The sequence below is a fragment of the Notolabrus celidotus genome, chromosome 11, assembly GCF_009762535.1.
Source record: "Notolabrus celidotus isolate fNotCel1 chromosome 11, fNotCel1.pri, whole genome shotgun sequence".
NCBI lineage: Eukaryota > Metazoa > Chordata > Actinopteri > Labriformes > Labridae > Notolabrus > Notolabrus celidotus.
The window spans coordinates 29183321-29209745 of NC_048282.1; the positions used below are offsets into that span (position 1 = coordinate 29183321).

Below are 26425 nucleotides of genomic sequence, written 5' to 3' on the forward strand. Positions count from 1 at the left end.
TCAGTGTTGGCTTGTTTTTTATTCTTCATGACAAAAGTGGTTCACAGGTCAATGAAAGGAAATTGCATACACATAAAAAGTTGAGGACCATCAAATGTGTTATGCGGAGTGTGTGCATGTCATTCTTCAGGAACAATTTACACAGAATGCAGACCACATAAATAGAAGTTAAAATATTATACAACAGTGGTAATTAAATTAAACACACACATCTGCACAGAGTGAATTAAATAGATTAATAATCCATTTACATCCTTCAAAGCAATACAGCATAGTGTTAAAGCATTTCCACTTTTTAGCATGAGTTCATGATCAGTTACACATGAACAGTCCGCCCCCCCCTGCAGGACAAAATCTCAGATGCATCACTTTAAAACTAAAATTCAAGAAGGACTATTTCGGAAGCATTATGTTTGTAATCACCTGCATTCATAATCTAATACAGTAACCTTTCTCACAGTAACAGCTCAGAAGTGACCATTGTTTTCAGGGGTAGTCAGTATATCTGATGAGTTAGTCAATAATTAGTTCATGCTAGCTAAAAAGTGTAAACGTTTTACCAAAATGAGATATCACTTAATCCAGTGCTAACACTGCATAAAGAGTTTCCTCAAACGAACCTTCAACTACATCACAACTACAGTGCCGAATGCCTCTATTTAGAAAATTTGATGTAGTTGTAAAACAACAAACAAGATCAAAACGAAGGCACTAAAAAATAATGATAAAAAATCAATCAGCAGGATGTGGCCTCTTCTGTTGAACCACAGGACATTTCAGCTTTAAAAAAAAATCAACATTTTACTTCTTCATTTTCAAACATGGTCTTTAAAGACCAGAATTGTTCTCGTCTGGTAAATTCAGCATTAAATGAGAGAGGTGTCGTTACAGTTCCAATGCTAACACGTGCTGCTGTGTTTAATACACAGCCCTGGAGTCAAACTACTCTATAAGCAAACCATGTAGTATCAAGAGATACATGGACATTAACAGTTTCTTTTCTTTGTGATAGAGGCTCTCTCTCTTTATAAAGAGCTCTGACTAGCTAAGCGATGTCATGTTGGAGTTTAGTTTGGTTACATTTTGTGTATTTTTTTGTATTAAGTCATAACGTGCTACTAGAGTTAAAGCACTCTGTAATGCTTTTTGAAAATAATGGGACACGATATTAATCTTCATCATTTGTTCCTACAAGCAGCAAGCCCAACCAGCAGCCTGCTAACACTATTAGCGTTCCTTACTATAAACACTGGAAGCCACAAGGGGAGAAATCTAGCTTGCTGTGGGTAACACGAGTCCATTACTACACTGGAACTTTGGTAGCAAAATAAAAAAAAAAGAAGCATGGTGACACAGAGTGATGAAGCAGGAAGCATGAAGATCACTGCTTCACTCGGGGAAAAGCAGAAGTGTTATGATGAAAGTTATATCAAGAGAATGAGCATGGCCTGACATGTTCGCACATGTAGGTATTAGTTTCAGGAAAATCAAGCCACTAAGTTTCTTCCATGAAGTCAGTGTTTGTTAAAACCTACAGCCCAAAAGCAGGAGAAGAGAAATCTAGTGTAGAAAATGGGATGCTTGAACACAGGACAGTTAGCAACCCCTGATTGCATAACCTCCTTGCTGTGACAGATGCTAAAAGCCGCTGTTTGTTGCAAGTGGTGCTAAGTTTCAAAACCCGTCCCAATCCTAAAGAACAGCAGGAAGTTCACAGGCACTGTCCCAACTCGGTCTGCATAGTTCACAAAGTAAAATGCACACGGAAGATCTCTCAAATCTTGATTCTGTGTAATCTGTGTTTGACCTGAGGTGGTGAACTTATGGCTGATTAATTGCCATTACTTAAACGGCATGTTTACTGACCTTTTATTAAAGGGTGTGGCTGACAAGTGCCAGAGACATTACAGGGTAAAAAGGGGGCATGTGACTGCAAAGAGGAGGAATCTCAAGACAATAGCAAGCTCTCTACTCGGAGGATAGCAAAACTGTTAGTAAGGCTGTATCGTTCTATAAAAAAAGAACTACCCGGGAGAGCTAGAACAGATGATCTAAGGGCTTACTGACACTAGTAGATGCCAGACATGCCTGACCAGGGTGCCAGAGAGAAGGCGAGATTGAAGACTTACAGCCTTAAAACAAATCAGAAGCTTGACTCAGAGTCAGAGGACTGTAAATACTGTACATGAAAGTTTACAGAATAAATACTGTCAATGATTCACCACGATACACAGCTTTTTGAACAAGACCAGATGGGAGTTGGATCCACTCGGGACAAGACACAGTCAATGACTTCACAGAGCAATGAGCAGCACATTGGTCTCTTCATCCTCCTCCGGGCTGCATGCAGGTTTCTCCCCCTCCAGAGAAACCAAGAGGGAGGGTGGGATGAGATTTTTTTTTTGTCTTTTTTTTTTTTTTTTACTTTTAAAAAAAATCCATGGATCTGGTGGTAAAAGTGGGGAATGTTGCATCATATCTGGGATGGAGAGGATGTCTTGAGTCAGGAAAAGGAGGGAGCCGGGGAGTCAACATGGAGACAGGTCCTTATGGAGACGAGGGGGTTTGGAGTAATGGAAGGAGCGTTTCAGCGCTACAGAGACAGGGTGAGACAGAGACAGAACAGACAACATTTTTAGTCCAACTTAAAAAAAAATAAGGCCAAAGGGTGAGGGTAATAAAAGGATCAAACAGATCAATAACAACATGTGATGGATCAGCAGAGAAAGCGCTCCCAACAGCTGTCGGGTAAGATGAGATGTATAAAAGTAAACAAACCAAAACAAGCATCAGATCTGAAGTGGGTCTGTACATAAACATGATTGTATCAAATTTAAAGATTGCACATTTGAGATTTTTAATTCAGTTGGAATGGTTTTGATTCTGAAAACGAGGCTTTCATCTCAAACCAATAAAGTCTACTTAAAGTTAGCAGCAGCTCAGCTCACAGATCCCTCAACTCCCAATACAGTACCTCAGAAAGACATCCGTTTCTATGGCTGACTAATTCACTCTGGGTTTTATGAAAGGATTTGTTTTGAAATGGGGTGGCGGCCTCTGTGGATAGGTCGCACCTCACCCAGTAAAATCTTGGTAGTGATGAACACTGAGGGAATCCTCACCTGAAAACAAACTGAGCATTAAAGCTGGGGTTGGTAGTCAGATTTAGATACACTTTTTGTTATACTGGCTAAAATGATCTTTCTGTCCCGATGGCAATCAATACATAATGTGTTCTTTAAAAAAAGAGTGAAAAAAAGCCGCTATCTACAAGCGGAGTAAACCTGGGAAAACACCAACCAATCCCTGCCATCAGGATCCAAAATATGTAACCAATCAAATCCCGTCCTACCGTTCTGCCCGCCTCCTGCGCGTACATTTCATGTTTGTTTGTGTTTTTAACTTTCACTATGAGAATGTTTTGGTGTTTTCTTACCACTGAGTGAGACATGAGTTGACGTAGTGCAAAACACAAACCATGTGCTGAGGACCGGTTTTTAATCAGTCACGATCATATGCTCGAGAAGCAGCGGCGCTCGTGCATGTGAGCGCGGGGGGGGGGCGTCGTTTTGGAGGAGCGCCGAGGAGAGGTGGGGAGGGTTAGACGGAGTCCTGAGGACATGCTACATTCAAATTCATGCTAGTTTTCCGTGACTACCAAGCGGCAACTTCTGGTCTCAAACTATGAAGCCCATGCGGAAGTGTTATAAACAATTCATTGAGAATCCCCTTGAGGCTGGCTGCAGAAACACCGGAAACCACATAGACACCAATTCAAAAAAGACCATCTTTGCAGCATTAATAAACATGTTTACAGCCTGGTTCAAAAATCAGCTTGGCTCTACGTAGCTAATTTCTCTATCGGCACACACTGTACGGTGGGATAATTTTTTTGTAACGCGACAGTTCAGAAGATATTAAGATTACGAGTTGTTGCCCAAATGAGGACATGACTGATTGACTCCCGGACGGGAACACATAGCTGTTTCACAGGCTCAAACTCCGCCTCTTTACGTCACACTATGCCTGGTTGAGCTTCGCATTTCCAATATGGCTGCCTCCGCCGATTGGCTTCAAAAAAGCTCTCAGGAACAGATGGGTGACGTCACGGATACTATGTCCATTATTTATACAGTCTATGGTGACTACCAACCCTAGCTTTAACTGAAAAGCTAGCAGCAGCTCAGCTCATAGCCCCTCCATTTATTCTGAGGACAAACATGAAGCTGCTCTGTAGTAATAATAATAATAATAATAATAATTCTATAGCTTTAATCACTGGATTCTTTGTGTCCAAGAAAGAAGGCATCTTTTAATGATTTGTCTGTAAACACCTTTGAAAAGATGATGATTGTTTTGTAAACGTAACTGCCTGACATGCTAATGTTCCTGCATCGCTCAATGTGGGCAGACAAATCTAGAAAATTAAAGTGCAAAGATTCAAAATACAACTCAGGGTCTCGTCATCTGATGGCTCAAATCTATGACTGTTAGGGAAGTCATTGCTCATAGAATAATAATTGATATGTCATTATATTTTATTTATCTTTATTATGCTCTATATGATAAAGAGCACTTTGTCTCACAGAGGATGTTTCTCATCGCCTGCGAGATGATTTAGAGTGAGCGCTCCGGGGCCTGGCAGGCGTGCCTTGAGGTTTATTAGCAGAGCTCTTACTGACACTAGTCTGTGACTCCTCACTGGCTCTACTTGTAGAAGCAGCGAATCTACGCCTGGACTCTCTGCATATTCCAGACATCCTGGTCTTGCCAGATGGATTGCTTACGCAGGAGGAAGTGGTTGCTGGAGCCGCTGCAGGTTTACCGTTCAACTGAGAAATCCCTGAATCTGAGTGGACCGTGTTACGGCCTGCAGCTGCTTCCTGAACAGAATTAGACCTGTACCCTAACTGCTTCCTTCTCACTGAACTATCCATGTTAGGTTTTGGATCAGGCTTTTGTTTAGTTTCACCCCATGCTGTTGATGTGTTAGGTCTCACATACAAAGGTTTAGAAGAGGTTAGACTTTCTATGGAAGAGGAGAACAGAGAAGACTTCAGCCTGGTGGACGAGGCAGGGACAACTCGAGTCGTAATGAAGGTGTCCTGACGTGCAGGGACCGAAGCTCTCCGACCTGACGCACTTTTACTCGAGCCGCTGACTTCCGATTCTGTTTTGACCGTTAACTCGCTGTTCACAGAGCTGGTGGAGCTGTTACGTGTCGAGAAGTAACCAGGACTTGAATCTGCGTTAAAAACATCACTGACACTACGACTCCTAATGAAGGTGGCATCTCGTGGGAGACCCTTGCCTCTGCTAGAGCGGCTGCTTGTCTGGTTGGGGTCATCGGAACAAAGAGATAGAGAGGTTCTTACAGGGCTCGTGTGGAGGCTTCTGGTTAGACTCCTCAGGTGATGCGTGGCCATGGCGGGGACGCTGCTACCGAGTACCGGACTGGCTCGTGGACTGCTCCTCAGAGGTGGGCGCGCAGGACTGCTTCGGGGGCTTCGTGCGGCCCGGCCTGACTTCGCGGCCAGCTCTTTGGCCCGGGAGCGGCGAGGGCTGCTATTCAAGCTGTGGGGAGACATGGGAGCCTCCAGGTCTTCCAATCGCTGCGTGAGAGCCAGTTTCTGCTGTATGGCCATACGCAGCAGAGAATTCAGGGTCTTCTTTTCATCCTCGGCCGCTGCCAGCTGCCTCTGCATCTCATCCAGCTGGGTGACATACTGGTCACACCTGAGAGATGCACACACAGTGAAAAGAACATGCACACGCACGCAAGAACAAGTTAAAGCCAGAGAGTCACAACACACATGTTAAATCGAGCTTATTGTGAGGCAGGCACAAACTTCAAACACAAGCTGTGACGAAGCAGCAAAAGATTCATTTTGCTGCTTAATGTCGCAGATTTTCATTAATAAAGTCATTAAGTTAAAGCTAAAGATGCAAATCACAAATACAATCAAAGGGACACAGTGGTGTCTTCACACAGGGTTGCAAAATTCGAGGAACTTTCAAAGTTGGAAACTTTCCATGGGAGTTAACAGGAATTAATGGGAATAAACCAGGAATTTACTAATTTGAAGGTTGGCTCTTAAAAGGGAACTTAAATATAGTTGGGGAAAATATATTTTAGTATAATTCTGACTAAAACAACCAGATTTCATGCAAGTACAGTTGAATACTGTATATCATAGAGCTTTGAGGTTTATCACAAATGTTAAAACGATGACTCATCATTGTGTTCCGTACTCAAGAGTAGGATGGTCCTCCCTGTCGTCACGCAGGAAAAACATTGGCATCTTCTTATTTATAAATGCATCTTAGGACTACTTCCCTCTTACCTCCTTGCATATATTGCACAAAATAACTCAGTAATAAAAGATCCTGAGATCGAAGATTATGACTTCCTATCTGTTTCGAGGGTCAGGACTGAACTTGGGAAAAAGGCCTTCAGGTTTGCTGCTCCCTTGACCTGGAATGCCTTACAAAAGGGTCTAAAACTGTCCGACATGATATCTTTGAATGCTTTTAAGCGGTCCTTAAACGACTTGGAGGCTGAAGCATCTGTCTGTAGATGTTTTGTCTAAATGTCACTCATGCTGTTTTTCTGGAGATACCTGTTGTGTAGTTGTTGTATGTGTCTGCTATTTGTATTTATGTCTACTGTCTATTTGTAACTCTGTAACTGTGCTGCTGCCTATCTTGGCCAGGATCTGCTATCCCTCAATCACATGCACATAGCACACTGCTTACTGCAGGGCTGTTGAGACCACGACCCCTACATGCTCTGTGCATTCCTCCATCACATGAAACAGATGATTTCTAGAATCCTGCAGAGGCTAGGCTTTAGAAGCTTGAGGGAAGATGCTTTTTTATTTGCATGTTGAATGAGACTTTGGACTTGGACTTTTTTTGGAGGGAGAGTGGCTCTTTTCATTTAACACGTTGAATGGGACTTTGTTGGGATTGTATTTTTTTTTATTTTTGAAAGGGTTGGGTCGGGGGCTGAGTAATATATATCTCAACATTCATGTTTTTGTGCTTCAATGAAAGAATTGATTGTTCAATAAAATATTTAACACTTGATAAAGTTCTACTTACAAATAAATTTGTTTTAAATTGTATTAATTTGGATGGATTTCTGCTTATAAAAAAACAAATATTTATGCTTGGACATATGATACCTTTCCATTAAATTACCCTCAATTCCCAGTTAATTCCCATAAAAAGTTTCCAATTTGGTATATTTAATATTATATAATATCATCTTCATATACTTTTTTAATGTAAAACTACTTCTGCACTACTCACCACTGCACTATTATCATATTATTTTAGCCTGTACATATTAGTCATGCCTATTTGTTGTTCTTTTGTATTTATAGCTGATGTTATTATTATTATATTTATATTTTTATTTGTATGCCTTATTCTTATGCCTTGTACAGAGAGCACAGTTTACCAGAACCAATGTCCTTGTGTGTTCAAGCATACCTGGCCAATAAAGCTGATTCTGATTCTGATTCTTATTCTGATTAACTTCCCATGGAATTTTACTGGAAACTCTCTGGAAATTTACTGGAAAATTTCCACCCCTTTGCAACCCTAGTCTTCACACAGGGTATGCTACATTTTTATGAAGCTGGTGCCAAAACAAGTCACTTTTCATCACTTTATGTACTAATACTAATGATGAAACTAACTTCCAAAGAAAGGAAAGAGGAGGTCATGTGGATCATATAAAGATGCAGTTCCTCTAGCTGTCCACATGATGGCACCACACAGCTTAATTACATTCAACAGGATCATTTTAAGCTTTAATCTTTAGCGTGTTGCAACAGACTGTGGTCCTTGGTCACAGTCTGTTCTCCAATCCGTCTTAAGGATGATTAAATACTGGCTCATAACTGTCTGGAGAGGGACTAGACTGCTTATACATTCCAAGTTCTGTGACAAGTCATCATCTTTTAGAATATTTAAGAGTGTAAATAAGAGCGGGAACTAAAAAAGACTTTCAGTAAGCATCAACCTGATTCAAAACACTCCTCCAAATAGACATCCATGCCAACTGATTCTAAGAAGAGGTTAGTGATTAGTGGCTGGAGCGCTAAGGTGTAAGTTTAACCTTTGATAGCACCTTCCCATCCTGTCTAAACTCCCGCCAACATTAGGTCTGGGCCTCTCCCGTTCCTAAGGTGACCTGGCTTGATGAGACAAATCTGTTCTTCCCTCCTCCTCTCCTGTCGGCACAGGGCAGAGCATGTGGTTCATAATCTTCACGTGAACCAATGGATTGTCCAAAGGCGTAATACGCATGATAAGCTCATTACAAGACTGGCAGCAAAGAGCTGCGCCACAACAAGAGCCACATTACTAAGCATGGGGAAGACTAGCAAAAGGGGGCAAAGTCCAGAGGTAATTAACATTTTTGGCTTCAGAGGGATTTTGGAAGAGATCGAAAAATAAACTTGGTCACAGGGCAAAAAATAAATGACCTCCTTTCCCGTTAGGAATATCAAATACACACACTTAAAAGAAAATCTTACCGGCTGGCAAACATGACTCGCAGTGAAGAAAATGTGGCAGCGTCCTCCTTCAAGGCTTTGAGCTCGTTCCGCAGTTTCATCATGGTCTCAGACACCATGCTCTTCTCCGTCTCATACTTGGTTTTCAGATTGGACAGGGCCAACTCTGCAGTCTGAGATGGAACAGAAAGACAAGAGCCTCATCATCCCTCTCTCCAAGCAAGATAGACATATGTACAGTGCGTTTTCATATTACAATCACTTGAAAACATCATCACATACACACCAAATAACTTAAATATTACACAACCAGTTAGTTATCTTCAGACACTATAACCAGGGCGTAAAATTAACACCCTCCAAGCGCCAATGGCGGGTAAAAAATTTGTTTGGCGTGTAAAACAAAAACACACCCGCCAGTGGCTGATGGAAATTTTTGTATTGCATGTGAGGTTTTGTTTTCATACTTTCGCCCATTTCTGCCGACTGTCAGCCTATTTTGACCCTCACGGCATGCTGTACATGTGATTTGGTACGTTGGAAACTGCGTGACGTCAGCTACTGGAGTTCTATTCTTTCCCTTTGCTTGAAGAAGCACGGCGGGAAGAGCGTTTTGAGGAAGATGTGGCGACACATTCCCAGCGTGAAGCCACCACAAACAAAAAGGTTGAACGAAGAGGCAGGAGACGATCCAGAAGAGGAACAGACAGCTAAACGGAGTAATGTCACTATCATAGACTGTAAAAAATATGGACGTAGTATCCGTGACGTCACCCATCTGTTCCTAAGAGCTGTTTTGAAGCAAATCGACGGCAGCAGCCATATTGGTAATGCAGAACTCAACCAGGCAGAGTGTGACGTAGTGTGAGTCTCTTAGCCAATGGCTGTGTGTTCCCGAACGGGAGTCACGTCAGTCATGTCCTTATTTGGGCAAAACTCATAATCTTAATATCTTCTTAACCGTCATGTTAGAAAAAAATTCACCCCCCATACAGTGTGTGCCATTGGAGAGATTAGCGTTGTAGGGCCAAGCCGTCTTTTGAACCAGGCTGTAAACATGTTTATTAATGCTGCAAAGATCGTCTTTTTCCCATTCATATCTATGTGGTTTCCGGTGTTTCTGCAGCCAGCCTCAAGCGGATTTTCGATGTATTGCAGTTTATAACACTTCCGCATTGGCTTCATCGTTTGAGACCGGAGTTTGCCGCTTGGTCACTATATGACGTTTCAAAGAAAACGTCCCAAAGTAAAAATCCCTTTTCCTGTGGGTTAAACGGAACGTTCCTCTTAATGCTGTGAGACAGCCATTGGCTCACTCAGTCAATGTAAAAGGTTGCACTTTTGAACATTTCTAATACATGATGATGCAGCAGTCACCTTGAAATGAAGTATAGCCTAATAAAATTGCAATAATCTAATTGTATCTGTACATAACTGCATTGTTTAAGTGATGCTTAAGTTGGATTTTCATAATAAAAACATATGGTAATTATTTTAAAACAAATAAGGCATTATTTTTTTATTTGGCCGGTGATAAAATATTTTTGGTACATTTTTGGAGGTCACTAGCCAATGGCAGATGAGGTAAAAAGTTAATTTTACGCCCTGACTATACTTATTCAATGTGCTACAACAAGGTGTGTTTGTCTTTTGGGTGAGAAAGTTCAATGAAAATCAAACCCTGCTTTGATAACCTACACAGAATGAAAACAGGACTGTGGGTGTTCCAGCTGAAGGTCTGTCACCTTGCACATGTGCGTGACATAAACACACTCATCACTGCAATAGTACCGCATGTTAAAACTCTGATTACATCTGTTGGATAAGTGGAAAGGGCAAATGTACTCCTGGAAATTAGCCTGAGGAAGTGAAAACACTGTAGGTGAGTACAGCACCGCCTAACAGATTACCTTAAGTGTTCATGTATGTATGTATGTGTGTGCGTGTGCGTGTGTGTGTGTGCGTGTGCGTGTGCGTGTGTGTGTGTGTGTGCGTGTGTGTAATGGAGAGTGAGAGATAAGAGAATGACAGAAGCAGGTCACGCAGTGCTCAAGGCACAGGAAAGAGGAGGGGAGGGAGAGTCCAGCCTCTGAGGAGTGCAACGGTAACATGGTACTGTACTAAAGGTGCAGGAGCATGTGATCCCAAGGGACTGTCTAGACAAGACAGTGATGACGTACAGTAGGTCAGCTAGTGTTGACATTATGCACGGATGATCATCAGCAGAACAAGAGACGTTATGTAAATGATTGGTTTCAGTTGGTGGAATTAGTAAAGCATAAACAGAGTGAAGAACACATTTTGAGACACACAGGTTAGTTGTACCACACAACAAGAAGAGACAGAAATGAATGAAGGTCACTCTCTGTTAGCTAAAGCAGCATTTTTATTTTTATTATTTGTATTATCATTTTAACCATTATTATTTTAATAATTGCTTTAATATTTATTTAACTTATTTAATTATCTATTTATCTATTTATTTCTTGTATTCATCTGATCTTGTTAACGCTACCTTATTTTTAACTTTTCTTACCACTATTACTTATTTTATTAATTTTACTGTATTGATTTTATTTTATTTTTTATTTATTTTTAAAGTTATATTTTTGGCCCTTTGGCCTTTATTTGATGGAACAGCTGAAGAGAGACAGGAAATGTGGGGAGCAGAGAGCGGGGGAAGACATGCAGGAAATGGTCGACCGGCCGGAAATCGAACCGGCGATCCCTGCAGCGAGGACTGTAGCCTCTGTATGTGGGGCGCTTAGACCGCTAGGCCATCAGTGCCCCTCATTTCAAGTATTTTATTTATAATCATGCCTTTTTTAATTTTACTATTGCTGTTATTTTCTGTCTCTCTGTTATTCTGTGAAGCACTTTGGGCTGCATGTTTATATGTATGAAAGGTGCTATATAAATAAAGTTGAGTTGGTTAAAACAGACTATTTTAGAAAAGCATCTTTTGAATGACAGGCAGACCTCACATATGTGGCGATTGTTTTTTAGGGCACCCAATAATAGTCTGGTTGATTTGGCACTACATCCTGCAGTGGAATACTAACCTCTAACCAGACCAGAGCTGTTTTCATACAGTGTAAACATTGAAGCCTAGCCAGCGGCGTAGAGCCAGCAGCATACCTGTTTGTTCGCCTTGAGGACCGTCCTGAGAGTGGCTATCTGCTCCCTCTTAGTGCTGAGAAGAGACTTGAGTTTTAGCACTTCTTCCAAGAGGCTTTCAGCGTCACGCTCTGCCTCCACACTGCTGCTCAAACCCGAGTAAGGTATCGCGCCCCTCTGACGACACAGGTCCACTGCCACCTGAGGAAACACAGACAAATTGTTAGAAACAGGACAGCAAACTGTTTGTTTTATAGTATCAGTGTGTTTTGATTTAAGGTACGAACATTAGGCAAACCCAAACCATCTTTTTATTTATTTATTTATGTGATTATAAACCTGTAAATAAAAGGTGTTTCAGACGGTGTTAAACTATGTGAAAGCAGCAGTTTACATTGTCCCAGACACTGCTGTTTTCTGAAAGGATTCTCTGTAGTGAAAGCCCAAACTCTGACCCCTGGTAATCCAATCCATTCAAACCCTCACACACATACATACACACACAGATACACACAGACACACACACAGACACACACACAGACACACACACACACACACACACACACACACACACACACACACACACACACACACACACACACACACACACACACACAGATACACACACAAACACACACGTGTCAGCAAGGTCCACTCAGGTGTTGGCTTTGAACAGACACAGGAGCTATTCAAGTCCATTAAAGAGTCTGAGCTGAGCATTAGTTTCAGCAGGAAATGTGTGAAGGAGGAGAGGCGGCAGCTCACAACAAAAGCCCGGCTATCAGTCGCTGAGCAACAGACAACAACAGTACGATCAGACATTTCAATGGTTGAATTGTCAGTGCACCAACAACAAGCTACAGTAGAGTAGTGGAGTCCTATAAATGTGTGACATGCTGCATGTGATTAGAAAAGCTGCCTTACCCGGAGGTGTTTGATCTGACAGCGGATGACAGCTACCAAGTTGCGGACGTTGGAGGGGTCCCTGAAATCCAAGGTGGGGGATCCGGGGCAACTTGGAGATTCTACGCTGGTTCCCGCACTGTCCACCTCTCCCATTAGTTGCAACGCCGCGGCTTTAGAGATGAACATCTCGTTAGCCTTTGGCTTCTTCTGAGCGTTGTGCTGGGGGAAAACGTAGTGTGATCTTCGTGCAGTGCTTCCCGCACCAGATGCCCTGGCGCCATCCCGGTAATAGTCCAGGGTGACTCGTTTGGGTGTCAGGTTGTTGCACACACAGATGTGGTGATACAGGTTGGACAGCTCCTCGGAGAAGGCTAGCAGCTCCTCTTGGGCGACGCTCAAGTGGCCTTCTGAGTCAATTGCTACTTTCCGCGTGGCTCCGATCTCCTTCTCCAGCTCACCGATGCGCTCCTGGTCCTGCTTGCTGGACTTGATGCATTGTCGGATCTTGTCAGCCAGCTCCTGGGCCTCTGCCCTCCAGCGATCCTTCTCCTGCTTGTACCGCTGTTCCAGGGTGTTGTACCGAGTCCCTGCTTGAGACAGTTCATCTCTCAGCTTCAGGAGCTCCTCGCTGGCTCCTCGCATGCGGGCCTCCAGCACCTCCTTACTCTTGGTGTCTACCTCGTAGTCAAAGACCGCATCGTCTCCATTCTCCGTGTCCTCGTCTCCCCTGTCGTCTGTGTCCTGGTTGTGCTGATGGCTGCTCTGCACAGCATCAAGCTGCTGGGTCAGAGATCCAACCTTGTCCTCCTGCTGGCTTAGCGCCTGTTTGGACATAACAAGCTGCATCTGTAGTTCCTCCACCTTACTTGCCAGACCAGACTTCTCTCGTTCCGCCTGGGCACACATAAAAAACATACAAAATCCATGTCAGTTCTAGGCCCAGCCAACAGGCACACAGAGTATTGATCATTTCAAACAAAAGGACAGTGTTTTTGTGACAAACATTTCTCCCCCAGCCACTTCTACTTAATGAATTTTTCATGCGGATGACCCCCTTCAGCTCCACACTCCTAACATCTGGTGTGGGAGAGCTTCCTAACCCAACCCCCGATTTGAAAGCATCATCAATTATGTATTTTCGTGAGACAAAGAGAGATGGCAGCTCAAGACATTCCTAATCATCTTGAGTTGCCTGTGTGTTTTATGCTAAGAGTGTATCAGGTGGGAGGCGACAAAATTTGGCAGCAAGGGAGACGGCACAATGTGTCCCCAGGTGGCTTTTAATAGTGTGGAGCGACTCACGCCTTTACCGACATGCAGCGGATGTGGTCTAAAGCAGGAAGCAGTAGTTGCAGCTGTGACACACGACGGCTCCGACACACAAACCAACCTGACTGACAACCTCACGACTCCGTTTGATAAAAGGGTGGACTGTTTAAAGAGCTGTTTAAATATAAATGCAGTTCACTGAAACACAGAGGACTTTAAATATACACTGTGTGCCCTGTTAATGAGTGCATGGTGTTGGCAGTAAGGCACAGGTTATCATTAAGTTCTCAAACAATGCTGTTACTAATGTCAGCATCTGGGACATATGATGAAGGGAAGTTCAGCCCACTTTCTTGAGGAATTGGAAATAATAGTCTTAAAGTCAAACACCTGCCATAAGAAAGATGGCCACTGCTAAACTACACGGCTAGAACATAGGGAACACATTTACTAACAGCACAGCTTGTCTACTGTTGAGTTACATTATGATGTAAAGAGACATCCAGCAATGACGGAAACCTTTCACTTTATGAATACAAATAAGAATAAGGAGGTTTTGGGGCACTGGTGGGTAGAGGTCCCATATACAGTCCTTGTCGCTAGTTTGACTCCCAGCCTTGACTGTTTGCTGCATGTCTTCCTCCTCTCTCCACTCCCCACATTTCCTGTCTCTCTTCAGCTGTCCTATCAATAAAGGTGAAAATGCGCAAAACATATAAAGATAAAAAATAATTAAAAAGAAGAATAATGATGTTTTGGGCGTACAATTTTGGAATAATAAAAAGTGAATCATATTTTTGATTATATTGATTTTTATCATTCTTGAGTGGTGTTCTTATGTGTACAATATGTCGGGCTAAGAGCAGGGGTTCACAAAGTGTGGGTCAGGACCAAGCGGCAACCTCTGGTTTCAAAATATGAAGCCCATGCAGAAGTGTTAGAAACTGCAATTCATCGAGCATCCGCTTGAGGCTGGCTGCAGAAACACTGGAAACCACATACACACCAATTCAAAAAGGTGTCTTGGCTCAACGTAGCTAATTCCTCTATCTTCTAACGCAACGGTTCAGAAGATATTAAGATTACAAGTTTTTGCCCAAATAAGGACATGACTGACAGGTGGGAACACATAGCTGTTGGCTAGGAAGCTCAAACACTGCGTCTTTACATCACACTGACTGGTTGATTTCAGCATTTCCAATATGGCTGCCGCCGACGACTGGCTTCAAAGCAGTGCTCAGAAACAGATGGGTGACATCACGGAGACTACGTCCATTATTTATACAGTCTATGGTCGGGACCCCCCGGGGGGTCACAAAATACCAATGGGGGGGTCGTGAGATGTCTTCCAGAATGTCTTTTTTTTTTTTAAGTTATCTAAAAATAGTATATTAACCCATTATAGTAAAAAAATATAGACAGAAATAGTAGCTAACCTTGAAATAAAACCTTGAAAATAGAAAATGTAATGAGTTTTCTGCCTTTCTCTGTTGCCACATGGCCTCTAAGTTTAGGATTAGTGAACAGTTAATCATCAAAAGCATCAGTAGCAGTAGGTTAATTCATAACAGCACAGGAAACACAGACACATGTTCATATAGGTAGGGTCATTTTCTGCAGACCAGCTAAATGAAGCCACAATAAATCACTTTAAAGGGACAGTGGGGTTTGTGAGTCTTGGCACCTATATTTTGGGGGTCGTGGGGTTAAAAGTTTGGGAACCCCTGACTTAGAGTATTGATCTACACTGAGGTTTGGCTTCTAATGCATGGAATTATATTTTTCCAGCAATTCAATCAGCTCAAGCCACGCACAAGACTTCCAATAACAGAACAGACTTAAATGAGCTGAGGGCCATTTTTTTTTACCCATTAGTGGAGCAAAAACATTTGTGGTGCACATTTTTCACTATTACATTGAAGCAGTTGGCTCATGTCGTTCTGTTGTGGCTCACCTGTAGGAGTTGCTGCTTTAGTTTCTGGCTGTCTGAGAAGTGCAGCTCACTCAGTAAATCCGACACCAGTCCAGAGGCCGGAGCACGCAGAAACACGTCGCTGTTGCGTGGAGTGGAGTAGCGATGGATGAGGCCGTTACTTTTTGAACCACCCAAGTGAGGAGGGTGAGCAGAACCGGGAGCAGAACCAGGACCGTTATTAATGCCACTGTCCTGGTCCTCTCCCTCGCCGTCTCCCTCTCCCCCCTGGCCCTCCTCCTGGCTGTCATCCAGCTGCTCCAGGTGGAGCTCGAGGTTCCCCACAGAATCAAAGGGGTTCAGGGTCAGGGCAGAGAGTTCCCGCCGCAGACTGTTCTTCTGCTCCCTCTCCTCCTTCAGGGCTTCCAGGGCCTCATCCAGCTGCCTCTCTGCTATCTCCCTCAGCCTCGCCGCCTCCTCCATCTGACCCCGCAGCTCGTCCTGCTCCTCATTCTTCTGGGTCAGCTCAAGTTTTATCGATTCAAATTCAACCTGGGATGTGATAAAGAGCACAAGCAGACATCTGTCAGAAGGAGTTATGATTCTGTACGCCACACATAGGGGTGAACATTCTAGCATGCAAATGTACCTATCAGTGCATTCACCACTACAGTGTTACAGTCACACACCCAGATGGCTGGACAAAAGGACTCTCCACAAGCAGCAGTGACTCTTACAGATGGAAATGAACATATGATCAGACTACGGTCACGTTTAATTTTGATGCATCTTAAATTTTATGGTGCCATTCAGTCGACTCATTTCACTTAAATGTGGTTGAACTAGCTTTTAGCAAAAAAAACCAAAATGTGATGAATACAAATAACCACTTGTCTCACACCCTCAGGAATCCACAAAATGAAAATTCCACTTCACAGCATAATAGAGAGACCCACAAGAACAGTGTGCATCCTTTCACAGAGAATGCCGGCACACAAAGAAAGATTCAAATGTTAAAAATTGCAACAAAAAAAAGGGGGCGCTGGTGGTCTTGGCATCACACATAAGGAGGCTACAGTCCTCGTCCAGGGGCTCACCGGTTCGATTCCCAGCAGCAACTATTTCCTGCATGTCCTCCCTTGCTCTCTATTCCCCTCGTTTCCTGTCTCTCATCTGCTGTCCTATCGAATAAAGGCAAAAGGCCTAAAAATATAACTAAAAAAAAAAAAAATGTAACAAGAATTTGTCCTGTAATCACTGAAATATTTATGCTCAAGTTATTTCTTCATTTCCTGCAGCATAAGGCGAGAGAAATGCTTTATTGAACATCATACTCTGCTCTCAGGGGAAGCAGCCATAACTGGGAATTCACTGACAAACAACAACAAGTCGTTGAGTGCAGGAAATGTCCTCGGATGAGGCAGGAACATGTTTATCTGGAGACATCACCGTGAATCATCCAGAAACTAGCCCGTCCAGTCTCTTTAGCCTTGTCCTATTTGTATCGCTGTGGTGAAGTTATGTCAACAGACATGTGAGGGAGATTAGTTGTCGCATGCCAAGCAGTTTTGTTCTCATGCAGGAAAAGTGCAAAGCAAACTGGTGGTGGTGGAGGAACAAGAATGACCAAATGAGCATGTGTTTGAAACCACTTACCTGTTGTTTGTTAACAAACATGTAAACAGTAGAATGGGATAATTATGATAGAAATTAATTTTGGGTTATTTCTGCAGAAACTCCAATATCATAGATTCTGTCATTCTCCATGCGTTTATCAATCCATGTTGTTAGTAAGAACAGCAAGAAGGTCAGCTTCCTTGTTTTTGATTTAATTGTTGCTGAAGTGTGAACTGACCTGGTTTTCCTTCAGCACTGACACCTGTTTTTGTAGAGATATGTTTTCTTCTTCCAGCTCGCTGCTGTCCTGCAACTGGCGCAGCTCACGTACTTTATATTCCTTTATCTCATCCCTCATGTGGCCCTTTTCTGCATCCAGACACTCGCACTCCTGTGGAACAAAACTCAGGGTCAAATCAGTGCAAAGGAAAACATTTGAAACAGCACATTTGCTTATTTGTGTTGTGTACACTTTATTTTACTGAAAGATAAACCGTACCCTCTGCAGATCATTTATATGTACAAACAAAGGAAGCCAATTACGAGGCGCTGGTTGCTTCCTGGCCCTCCCACAATACAGGAGTGGATTGATATAGTAAATGATATTTATGTTATGGAAAGGATTACTTTCTGTTTACAACTTCAGAAGGACGTATTTATTAAACTCTGGACCAAGTGGACTTAGTATGTAAAACCTCTTCAGACAGATGTTGTGGATGATAACATTCAAGGACCCTAATTACATGTTTATTTATTTTTTTGTGTGTGATTTTCTGTCACTTATCTCTCCCTGAAATGTTTCTGGCTCACTCTAGTGTTTACATATCGTCTTCCCCAGGTATTTAGTTCTAATAATCTTTAAAAATGGAGGGCTGCATAGGACATTAAAATGATTCTCTCTTTTATATGTCAATGCTCTGTATAACAAACTGCTGTCCAATAACAAATATAAAGAATTAAAAAAAACAAACAAAGGAAGACAGATAGTGTAGAGGAGAACACAAGAATGAGAGACGGTGCACTGAGGGACTCGCCCTAACCTTTTTTAACTGGGTGGAGAACACCCCCAGTCTCTCGATCTCCGCGTGAGCATTGCCGAGAGCAAGGCGTGATTGCTTGAGCTCGGCCTGGACTTCTTCAATGCGTGTTGCCATGGCAGCCTCCTTCGTGGCAGTCTCCTGCAGCAGGCTCTCCTCCCGGCACTCTCCATCTGCAGCTGCACGCTTTTGGCTGCTCACAGAGTCTGCGAATGCCTTTACAAAAACAAAAACAGGTTTAGAAAAGGGTTCCAGTTGAATTATATCACAACAAGCAGGATAGTAAACACGGGACAAAACCCTGGCAGTGCTTAAAGACAAACATTCATCCTGCTGCACTCACACAGAGGCAACAATTGTAGAAATCTGAAACTAAGAAAGGGAAACAAGACTGAAATTATCATCTTTGAGAAGCAAATCAATGATTTGGTAATGAGACACCACAAACATGAAAAGCAGCTTCCGCTCTGTTTCCCTCAGTGTCAGAAAATGATCTGTACTACATTAGTTTTGACACTTCTGCATTACCAGGCGTTTCTTAACAGCTGGACAGAGCTTGTAATCTCCACACATCACTGTATGGGTTAGTGAGTGCTGATGAAAGACCTATCAGATGCTGTGTGAAATGAACATACTACTAAACATGCTCTACTAAACATCCCGATGTGCTTATATAATGATGCTAATTCGCCACACATGAGTCTACCCTGCATGATTCAAACCCTTCCAAAGCCTGTGTAGGTACACATCCGAGAAATGCGGTTTGTGCAGATTATGAAAAATAGCTGACATTCTGTACCACTATGTCCCTTCAGACATAAAGAGCTTTGCTGGACATGCAGTTATAAAACATCAGCATGCACAGACATTAGTGCAACTCTGGCACGTAGTCCTGGCGGTACACCAAACTTCTTGTAAGCAGGATTTCTTTTTCTCAGTTTGGACAGGTGGGTGGAATAATTGCAAACCAAAAATCTGTCCACTTGATAGGATTGGATATTGTGGGATTTTCTTCTTACATAAATCAGTTGTACAATCCTGTTTCAGCAATACTAAATACATTCGAAACCCATCTGGAGCTTTCTGTCAAAGAAACAATATTAACCCATTACATGTCAGTCATGAGTGATTATTTCAAACAGGACAGAGAATTCTATGAATTATTATTATTATTATTATTAATTTAAAAATGACTGTTTGAAACATAAACACAAAGAGCATCTGTCACTGTTTTAATACATCTGTGAAGGCACAGATTATATGATAATCTGATCTTTCACATATTGTTATAATCTTTTTATTCTGATTATCCGGTGTAACCTAATTCAATCCATGATGCTTTGAAATTATAAATCAAAATTAGTTCACAGGGATTTCCCAAAGGGACTAAATGAAGTAACTGTGACTCTGTGGAAAGCATATAAGAACAGAAGAAGGCTGATTATTATTCCCACACTGACCCACTGTTTATTAACTCTCATGTTCTAAAACTCAAGGACTTAGTCTTTCACAAAATAATGCAAATAAAGTTGCCGTGGTACTTTACTTGACCTTTACACATCCTACAAACAGCAAGCGACTTATTTAGAACGTCTCCGTCTTTACAAAAGCCAAAGTGTGTCCATCGCTGGACTGCAATGGTAGCTTGATAATTTCTTGCTCGCCAGCTTCTCCTTTGCCGTCCGCTATGCTATGTTTTGTTGTCTGCTGGCGCGTGGAGATGACATCGCAGACAGGCAGCCTGAATTGAGTAACGTTTAACGTCTTTATCATTAAAAGTGCAAAAAAAACACATCCATATAAAGTCTGTCGTGCTTAAATCCAATGCGTTATTTCCTAGTATTGATACAATCGATTCATTACCTTTTAAAACGATTTAAGATCTATATATGTCGTCTGGAAGGCCAACTTGCCGAGCACAGATTGATATAGTTGGATCATAGGAATCTAAATCGATACATCGATGTAGTAGATGAATCGTTACACCCTTAAAAAACATTGTTAGATTATTTTTAATACACCAAAGAATAAAAGTCAATTTTCAACACATGCTGGAGACTGTGAAGGGAATGCTGGGAAGAAGTGTGGATGGAGTTGAAAAGGATTTTGGGGTATGAAATACCAAAGACTCTTTCAGTATTGTATCTTGGTAACCTGACTGGGAAGGTTGTTCAGTTTGAGGACAGACACTTGGTTAAAATATTGTTTGCAGCACCAGGAAGTACTGCAAAAGGGGGTTCCTCCCACCCTAAGATACTGGTTGGACATTGTTGAGGATATACATGACGTGGAGAGACTCACACATGTTTTGAGGATATAATATGAAGTGGAAGAAATGGACCGCCAATGAGCCCCTTATAAACCATGTATCCCACTGCCATGGTTTGTTTATGTAAAGGTTGGAGTATGCGCAAGGTTATTTACTTTTAATTTGTATTTTTGTAATGTGATTTAAATGAAAAACAATAAAATATAAGTATCAAAAAAAAAAATGTGTTCACAGAGATAATGTGATACGCTGACTAATCGGCTGTGGAGGTTGTCTTCATCACAAAAACAGTCGACTCCTTCTCCTTCTGATGCCATCAGCATCAGCATCAGCATCAGATGAGCCAAGCTGACTCAGCGTAACACCACAAGCCTCTTCATTGAGAAAATAACATGAGGGCAGAGGTGTTGATGTGGCTGCGAGAAATGTTCATGCTCAGAAAATACTGAAGGGATGAGCAATCAAACTCATGTCATATGTCAGTGGTATCAAGAGACAACAATGGTATCTTTATATGAATCCCACGTACAATACACGTAAGCTCCAAAGCTGTTCACTGAACTGAAGCAGATTACAGATTTTAATTTATACCCTTAATTTTGACTGAATTTACTTTTTACCAAGGTGGGAGAAACAACATGAGAAAACTGACACTTTTTGAGTATACAAGCAGATAAAACCCTTTAAACACAATGGCGTGATTGTACAGTTCCATTGTGTCTTCTTCATGAAATACTGCTACAGTAAAACAAACAGGCTTGTGTTCCCAACATACAAAACAATGACAGCTATCATTGTTTTTTCACCACAGTAAGGGGAAACAAAGTTATACCAAGGAAATAGTCTGTAAAAACTGACAAAAATAATCATAATACTTCCTGAAAAGATCGTCTTAATTCTAATAATCCAACATGACAGCAAATTCAGTCTGATGTTTATATAAATAAGGGTATAAAAAAAGGTATTTCTTTTAAAAGATGCTGTGTGGATCCCACTCTGTATGTGTCTGTGGGGATTAGAACTTCAAAAGTCTAATGTTGGCCAAATCTGACCCGAAGGCCTCAGGTGCTCTTACCTCTCTGAGCTGCTGTAGCTCCGCTTTCAGGGCTTCGTGCTCCTCTTCCAGCTGCCTGTGTTTCATCTTGAGAGCCGAACTCTCCTCCAGCACCACCAGGCCATAGCGAGCCGCCTGCAGCTTCTCATCCGTGGCCTCCTGGAGCTCCAGGGTCAGCCTCGCCACCTCTGCCCTCATGTCTCCACTCCCCATCACCGCTTCTCCTTCTGCTGCTGCTGATCCCGCTGGGTCTGCTGCATCTGCCTCCAGCATCCTTGCTTGGCCTCCCACTTGTCTGCCAATGCTCTACTGGGACACCTGCCTCCTTCACTCCCCCCGTCTCATTACTCCAGACTACAAAAGAAAAAGCACAGAGACGGAGGTTATGTAAAGTGCTTAGAAAGCATGGCAAGAGAGGGAAAGAGGTTTGTGTAACTCATATTGAGAACAAAAGAGACTTTGGGCTTGGCTTAGTAAGAAAACATTTCAACTCAAAAGTTCGAATGGCAAAGGTTGTTGGTGACAAAGTACTCAATGTGAATTATTTTTTCAACAACTACTTTTCGCCTTACTCCTCCCACATTTCTAAAACAGACTTTGATGAACTCAAGTGGACTAATCAATGCTTTTATTTTTGCATCACAGAGCAACACTGTCCCTATAACAGGCTTGTTTTCTTTCTGGGTTGAACAATGCCATTCAGACCAGATGTAACAGAATGATCTTACTTTGATTCAGAAAAGAATCTGAACTTGAATGTTTGTTTTTTAGCTTTGAGTAAAGATCTGTGTTTCTTCCTGACATTAAAATAAGTGTAATTTTCCAACCTGGCTCTTTGAAGACTGAGATTGTTTGGTTAGTGCACACACTTCTCATTTTTACATTCCATTATGCAGCTCTGGAAAGGATCATGGAATATGAAATAGCAGCTTGGATTGTCGCCCTTTGTGTTATTTTAAAGTTGAATCAACAATGGGGTAAGAACAGCGACATGGAAGTGTGTGGGAGAAAGGAACAGGGTCAGCTGACAGACGAGTACATAACATCATAAGTGACCAAGTGTCACTGTAAGGCAAACATACACAGCCTGTTTTAAAGCTTCTTCTTCCAACCCTAGTCAGACTGTTAAACAAACAACCAGCTTAACCTGACCCTGATGAACTAGCCCACTCCTGTGTCCTCCTTTTCTTCCCTTTCAGTCTTTCATACCCATGGGTCATTATGTTTTATATTTTTGTGAACACATGAATATTTTAATCTAGTGTTTATAGGGGCGGCTGTGTGTGGCTCAGTGGGAAGAGTTGGGCATCTCTCAAACTGTTGGTGGTTCGATCCCAGCTCCGGCAGTCAGATGCCGAAGTGTCCTTGAGCAAGACACTGAACCCCGAATTGCTCCCGCTGTGTGAATGTATGCGAATGAGATCAGCTAATTAGCAGCCTCCTCTACCATCAGTGAGTGAATAGGTGAATGCGACAAGTAATGTGTAAAAGCGCTTTGAGCTGCCAGACAGACTAGAAAAGCGCTATATAAGTATAAGTCCATTTACCTGTTTGTGATGAAGGTTGCTGATCTTAGTGTTGCACCAATGTGTATTTCTTTTGCACTAATGCCTGATTCAAATTTTCCCACAGCAACCGTAGAGTAAACTAATCTGATAAATCCATGCCCTAGCCATGTATCCGATGCTGCAGTTTGCACACTTTATAACCCATGAACACCTCTTAGCCAGGTCATGGAAATATTGTGAATACTATCAGCTGTAATGAAAAAGGTGGATCCACAACCAACATGATGAAACTATTCGGTTCTTTATTAGCTAATTGTATTTAAACATCATTATACCAGTGGTGGACAAAGTACACAGCTTCATTACTTAAGTCAAAGTGTAGATACTCCATGTCAAATATTACTCCAATACAAGTGAAAGTTGCTCTGTCAGATTATTACTTGAGTTAAAGTACTGGAGTACTTGCTTTTAAAAATACTTAAGGATTCAAAGTACTTCTTATGCAATCTCAAAATGTTGTATTATATGTTGTAACAACCATTACTTGAAATCTCTTAAACTATACCATGGACTAAAAACAGAAACTAAGTTACTCCAAGCACAGTCAACTTAGTTTGAAATGTTCTATATCTCAACACGCTTTCTCAGGTTGGACTGTGAATGTTTGTATGTTTGGGCAGAGTGGGAAACAGGAAGAACATTTCAAACGATACGTATCATTCTTCATTTCAAAAACCTCTAACACGGGCTGAAGATATGGCCATGGGTGCTCAGGTGGAGAATTATAGCCATCATTACCACCTCTTAATGAACTGCCTGATGTGAGTGAAATCTGCTCTGCGTTTGCTCCACATTCAGCCGTGGAGACACAAACACATTTTACTGTCTTAGGGATCAGATTTCAGAAAAGAGAAGGAAATTCACGAGTTGACTTCAAAGCAAAAGTAGTGAGTAACTAGAGCATTGATAGAAATGTAGTGGAGTCAAAAGTACAATAATTGTCTTTTGAATGTCGTGGAGTCAAAGTAATAAGTTCCCCCATAAAAAATAATACTCAAGTAATGTACAGATACTCAAAAAATGTACTTTAGTAAACTGACTCTGTTACTGTCCACCACTGATTACTAAATACTATCAGCTGCAATAAAAAAAGCTGGATCCACAACAAGCATAAGGATACTATTCAGGAATCAAGAAATCAGTATTGCCAAATGAGCTCGCACACACAAGGAATTTGATGTGGTGAATGGAACACTGGTACTTAACAACAAGACAGTAAGGACAATGAATATATAAACCTAAACACAAATCCAAGAATTCAATTCAATAAAAATACAATCTAATAATAATAATAATACATTTTATTTAAAGGCGCCTTTCTCGGCACTCAAGGACACCGCACAGATATAAATATATACATACACGAATTTACATTAAAGGAAACAAAATCAGAGTCAAAAATTAAAACAATATAAAATCTGTACAAAGAAAGGTATAGAAGTACTTTTACCAAGTCAGTAAGGGCACAACAAGACAGTAAGGACAATATATATTCGTGTCCTTGTTAGCTAATTATATTTAAGCTTCATTACTCTTGATTCCTCGACTCAACACAATTACAAACTAACACTACAACCAGGCTGCAAGGCTGGCCCAACACACCACACATCAACCTTCCTGCTATCCAGCATCCCTGTTCCTGCTACAGCTACTACTAACCACACAAGGTGGAAGTGTCGCATGCACAATTGTCCTCTGAAAGTGACCCTTGTGATAACATGGATTAACTTCACTACGACCACCCAGTGTGGACTGGGTGGGGCAGGCTTCCCCCACCATCATCATCATGTCCCATTCTTTGACCGAAGATGGAAACACCATCCACCATGCACCATGCACCGGTCATCCGGTATCAAGTGATGTAGCGTTCAGCATCTGCTACTAACTAGTTAATAAAGCATCAAATACCATTCAATTAGAGGGTGTGAAGTTATGAAGTTAACTTGGCAGCATTAAAATATGTTTACTGTGTTTGTAATGTGACGTTAGGTTGATATTCGAGCAGGTGAATATGTTCTATTAAACCGTCACCGGTCTGTTAACAGGACATGGCCGGACAGCTAGCAAGAGTAGCCTGATGTAAGCAGCAGTTTAAACCACAAGCTACAACAGACGTCGACTTGAGTTAAACAAACGATGGATAACCTTTGATTCATAGCTTTGTAATTAGCTTCCCCCCTAGCGGCTTAGTGGATGGGAGACAGAGACAGCCCGACACAGGGTTGTTCTCCTTTAAATAAGACAGGCTAATTAGCTAGCACAAGCCTTTAGCTTCCTTGCTACTCACCCGTTGGTTGTGTTTCAAAGATGGAGCCCGCCGCCGCCTTCCCTGTGAGCTCCCTCCCCGGTGTAACTGTCAGCAGCAACGGCAGCTAAACACGACGGTAGCCGGGGGTACCAGCCCAGGTTACTGAGCAGCAGCTGCTTCCCTTCCACCCACCCGGTTCTCCTGTTTCACAGTGAGGTCAGACAGTCAGCGTCAAAAGCGCGCCGAAAACGTGAAAGCACAACTACCCCCTCTGGCTAGTCAACGCGGCAATGCAACTACGCCGAGAATAATATGTGTGTGTCTGTTCTCTATTTTAGGAAAGTGGCATTTATTGTCAACATAAACACGAAATTTGAACAATGCTGTAATTATCTCAAGCCTTTCATTTTAATAACAAACGCACTATAGAGAAGGAAAGATGAGGTAATGGTACTGGAAGCGAACTGACGTGAATTCGCTCCCATTCATTGTGCATGACGCGCGGCTGTTTCGCCGCTCATGATATACTGAGATACAAAGCGACGCGAACCACTTTTTTTTTTTTTCAAGATTTGTTTTTTATTGGCAAAACCATAGGGGCAAAACGCAAGCTTTACAATACAGGTCCAGTATTTCAAACATATTTTCATGTTTTAAACATAGTCATATGAAAGCATATAAATATATATACACATACAAAAAAAAAAAAAAAAAACATAATAATATATACATTCATAAAATGAATTCATAAAAAAAAAATATATATATATATATATATACTGTACATACATACATACATACATACGTACATACACACGTGCATACACACACAAATAAATAAATATAAAAGATAATAATGTTAAATAAAATAATTGTATATATGTACTTCTAATGAGTCAA

At 41.8% G+C, this 26425-nt stretch overlaps 1 protein-coding gene across 2 annotated transcripts; it reads right to left on the reverse strand.

Moving 5' to 3' along the window:
• On the reverse strand, positions 1–26017 carry zgc:162200 (uncharacterized protein LOC558638 homolog). Of its 2 annotated transcripts, XM_034695961.1 has the most exons (10): positions 25565–26017; positions 21731–22063; positions 18390–18602; positions 17588–17740; positions 15775–16284; positions 12570–13445; positions 11667–11846; positions 8550–8701; positions 5376–5736; positions 1–2593 (listed from the first exon to the last, which is right to left on the reverse strand). In XM_034695961.1, the coding sequence occupies exons 2-10, from the start codon at positions 21980–21982 to the stop codon at positions 2588–2590; spliced, it is 2703 nt and encodes a 900-aa protein (XP_034551852.1). In that variant the 5' UTR covers positions 21983–22063; positions 25565–26017; the 3' UTR covers positions 1–2587. The 2 variants fall into 2 exon arrangements, with proteins under 2 accessions (XP_034551852.1, XP_034551851.1); XM_034695960.1 differs by having other exon boundaries at positions 1–5736; positions 25565–25967.
• Positions 26018–26425: the final 408 nt, after the last annotated feature.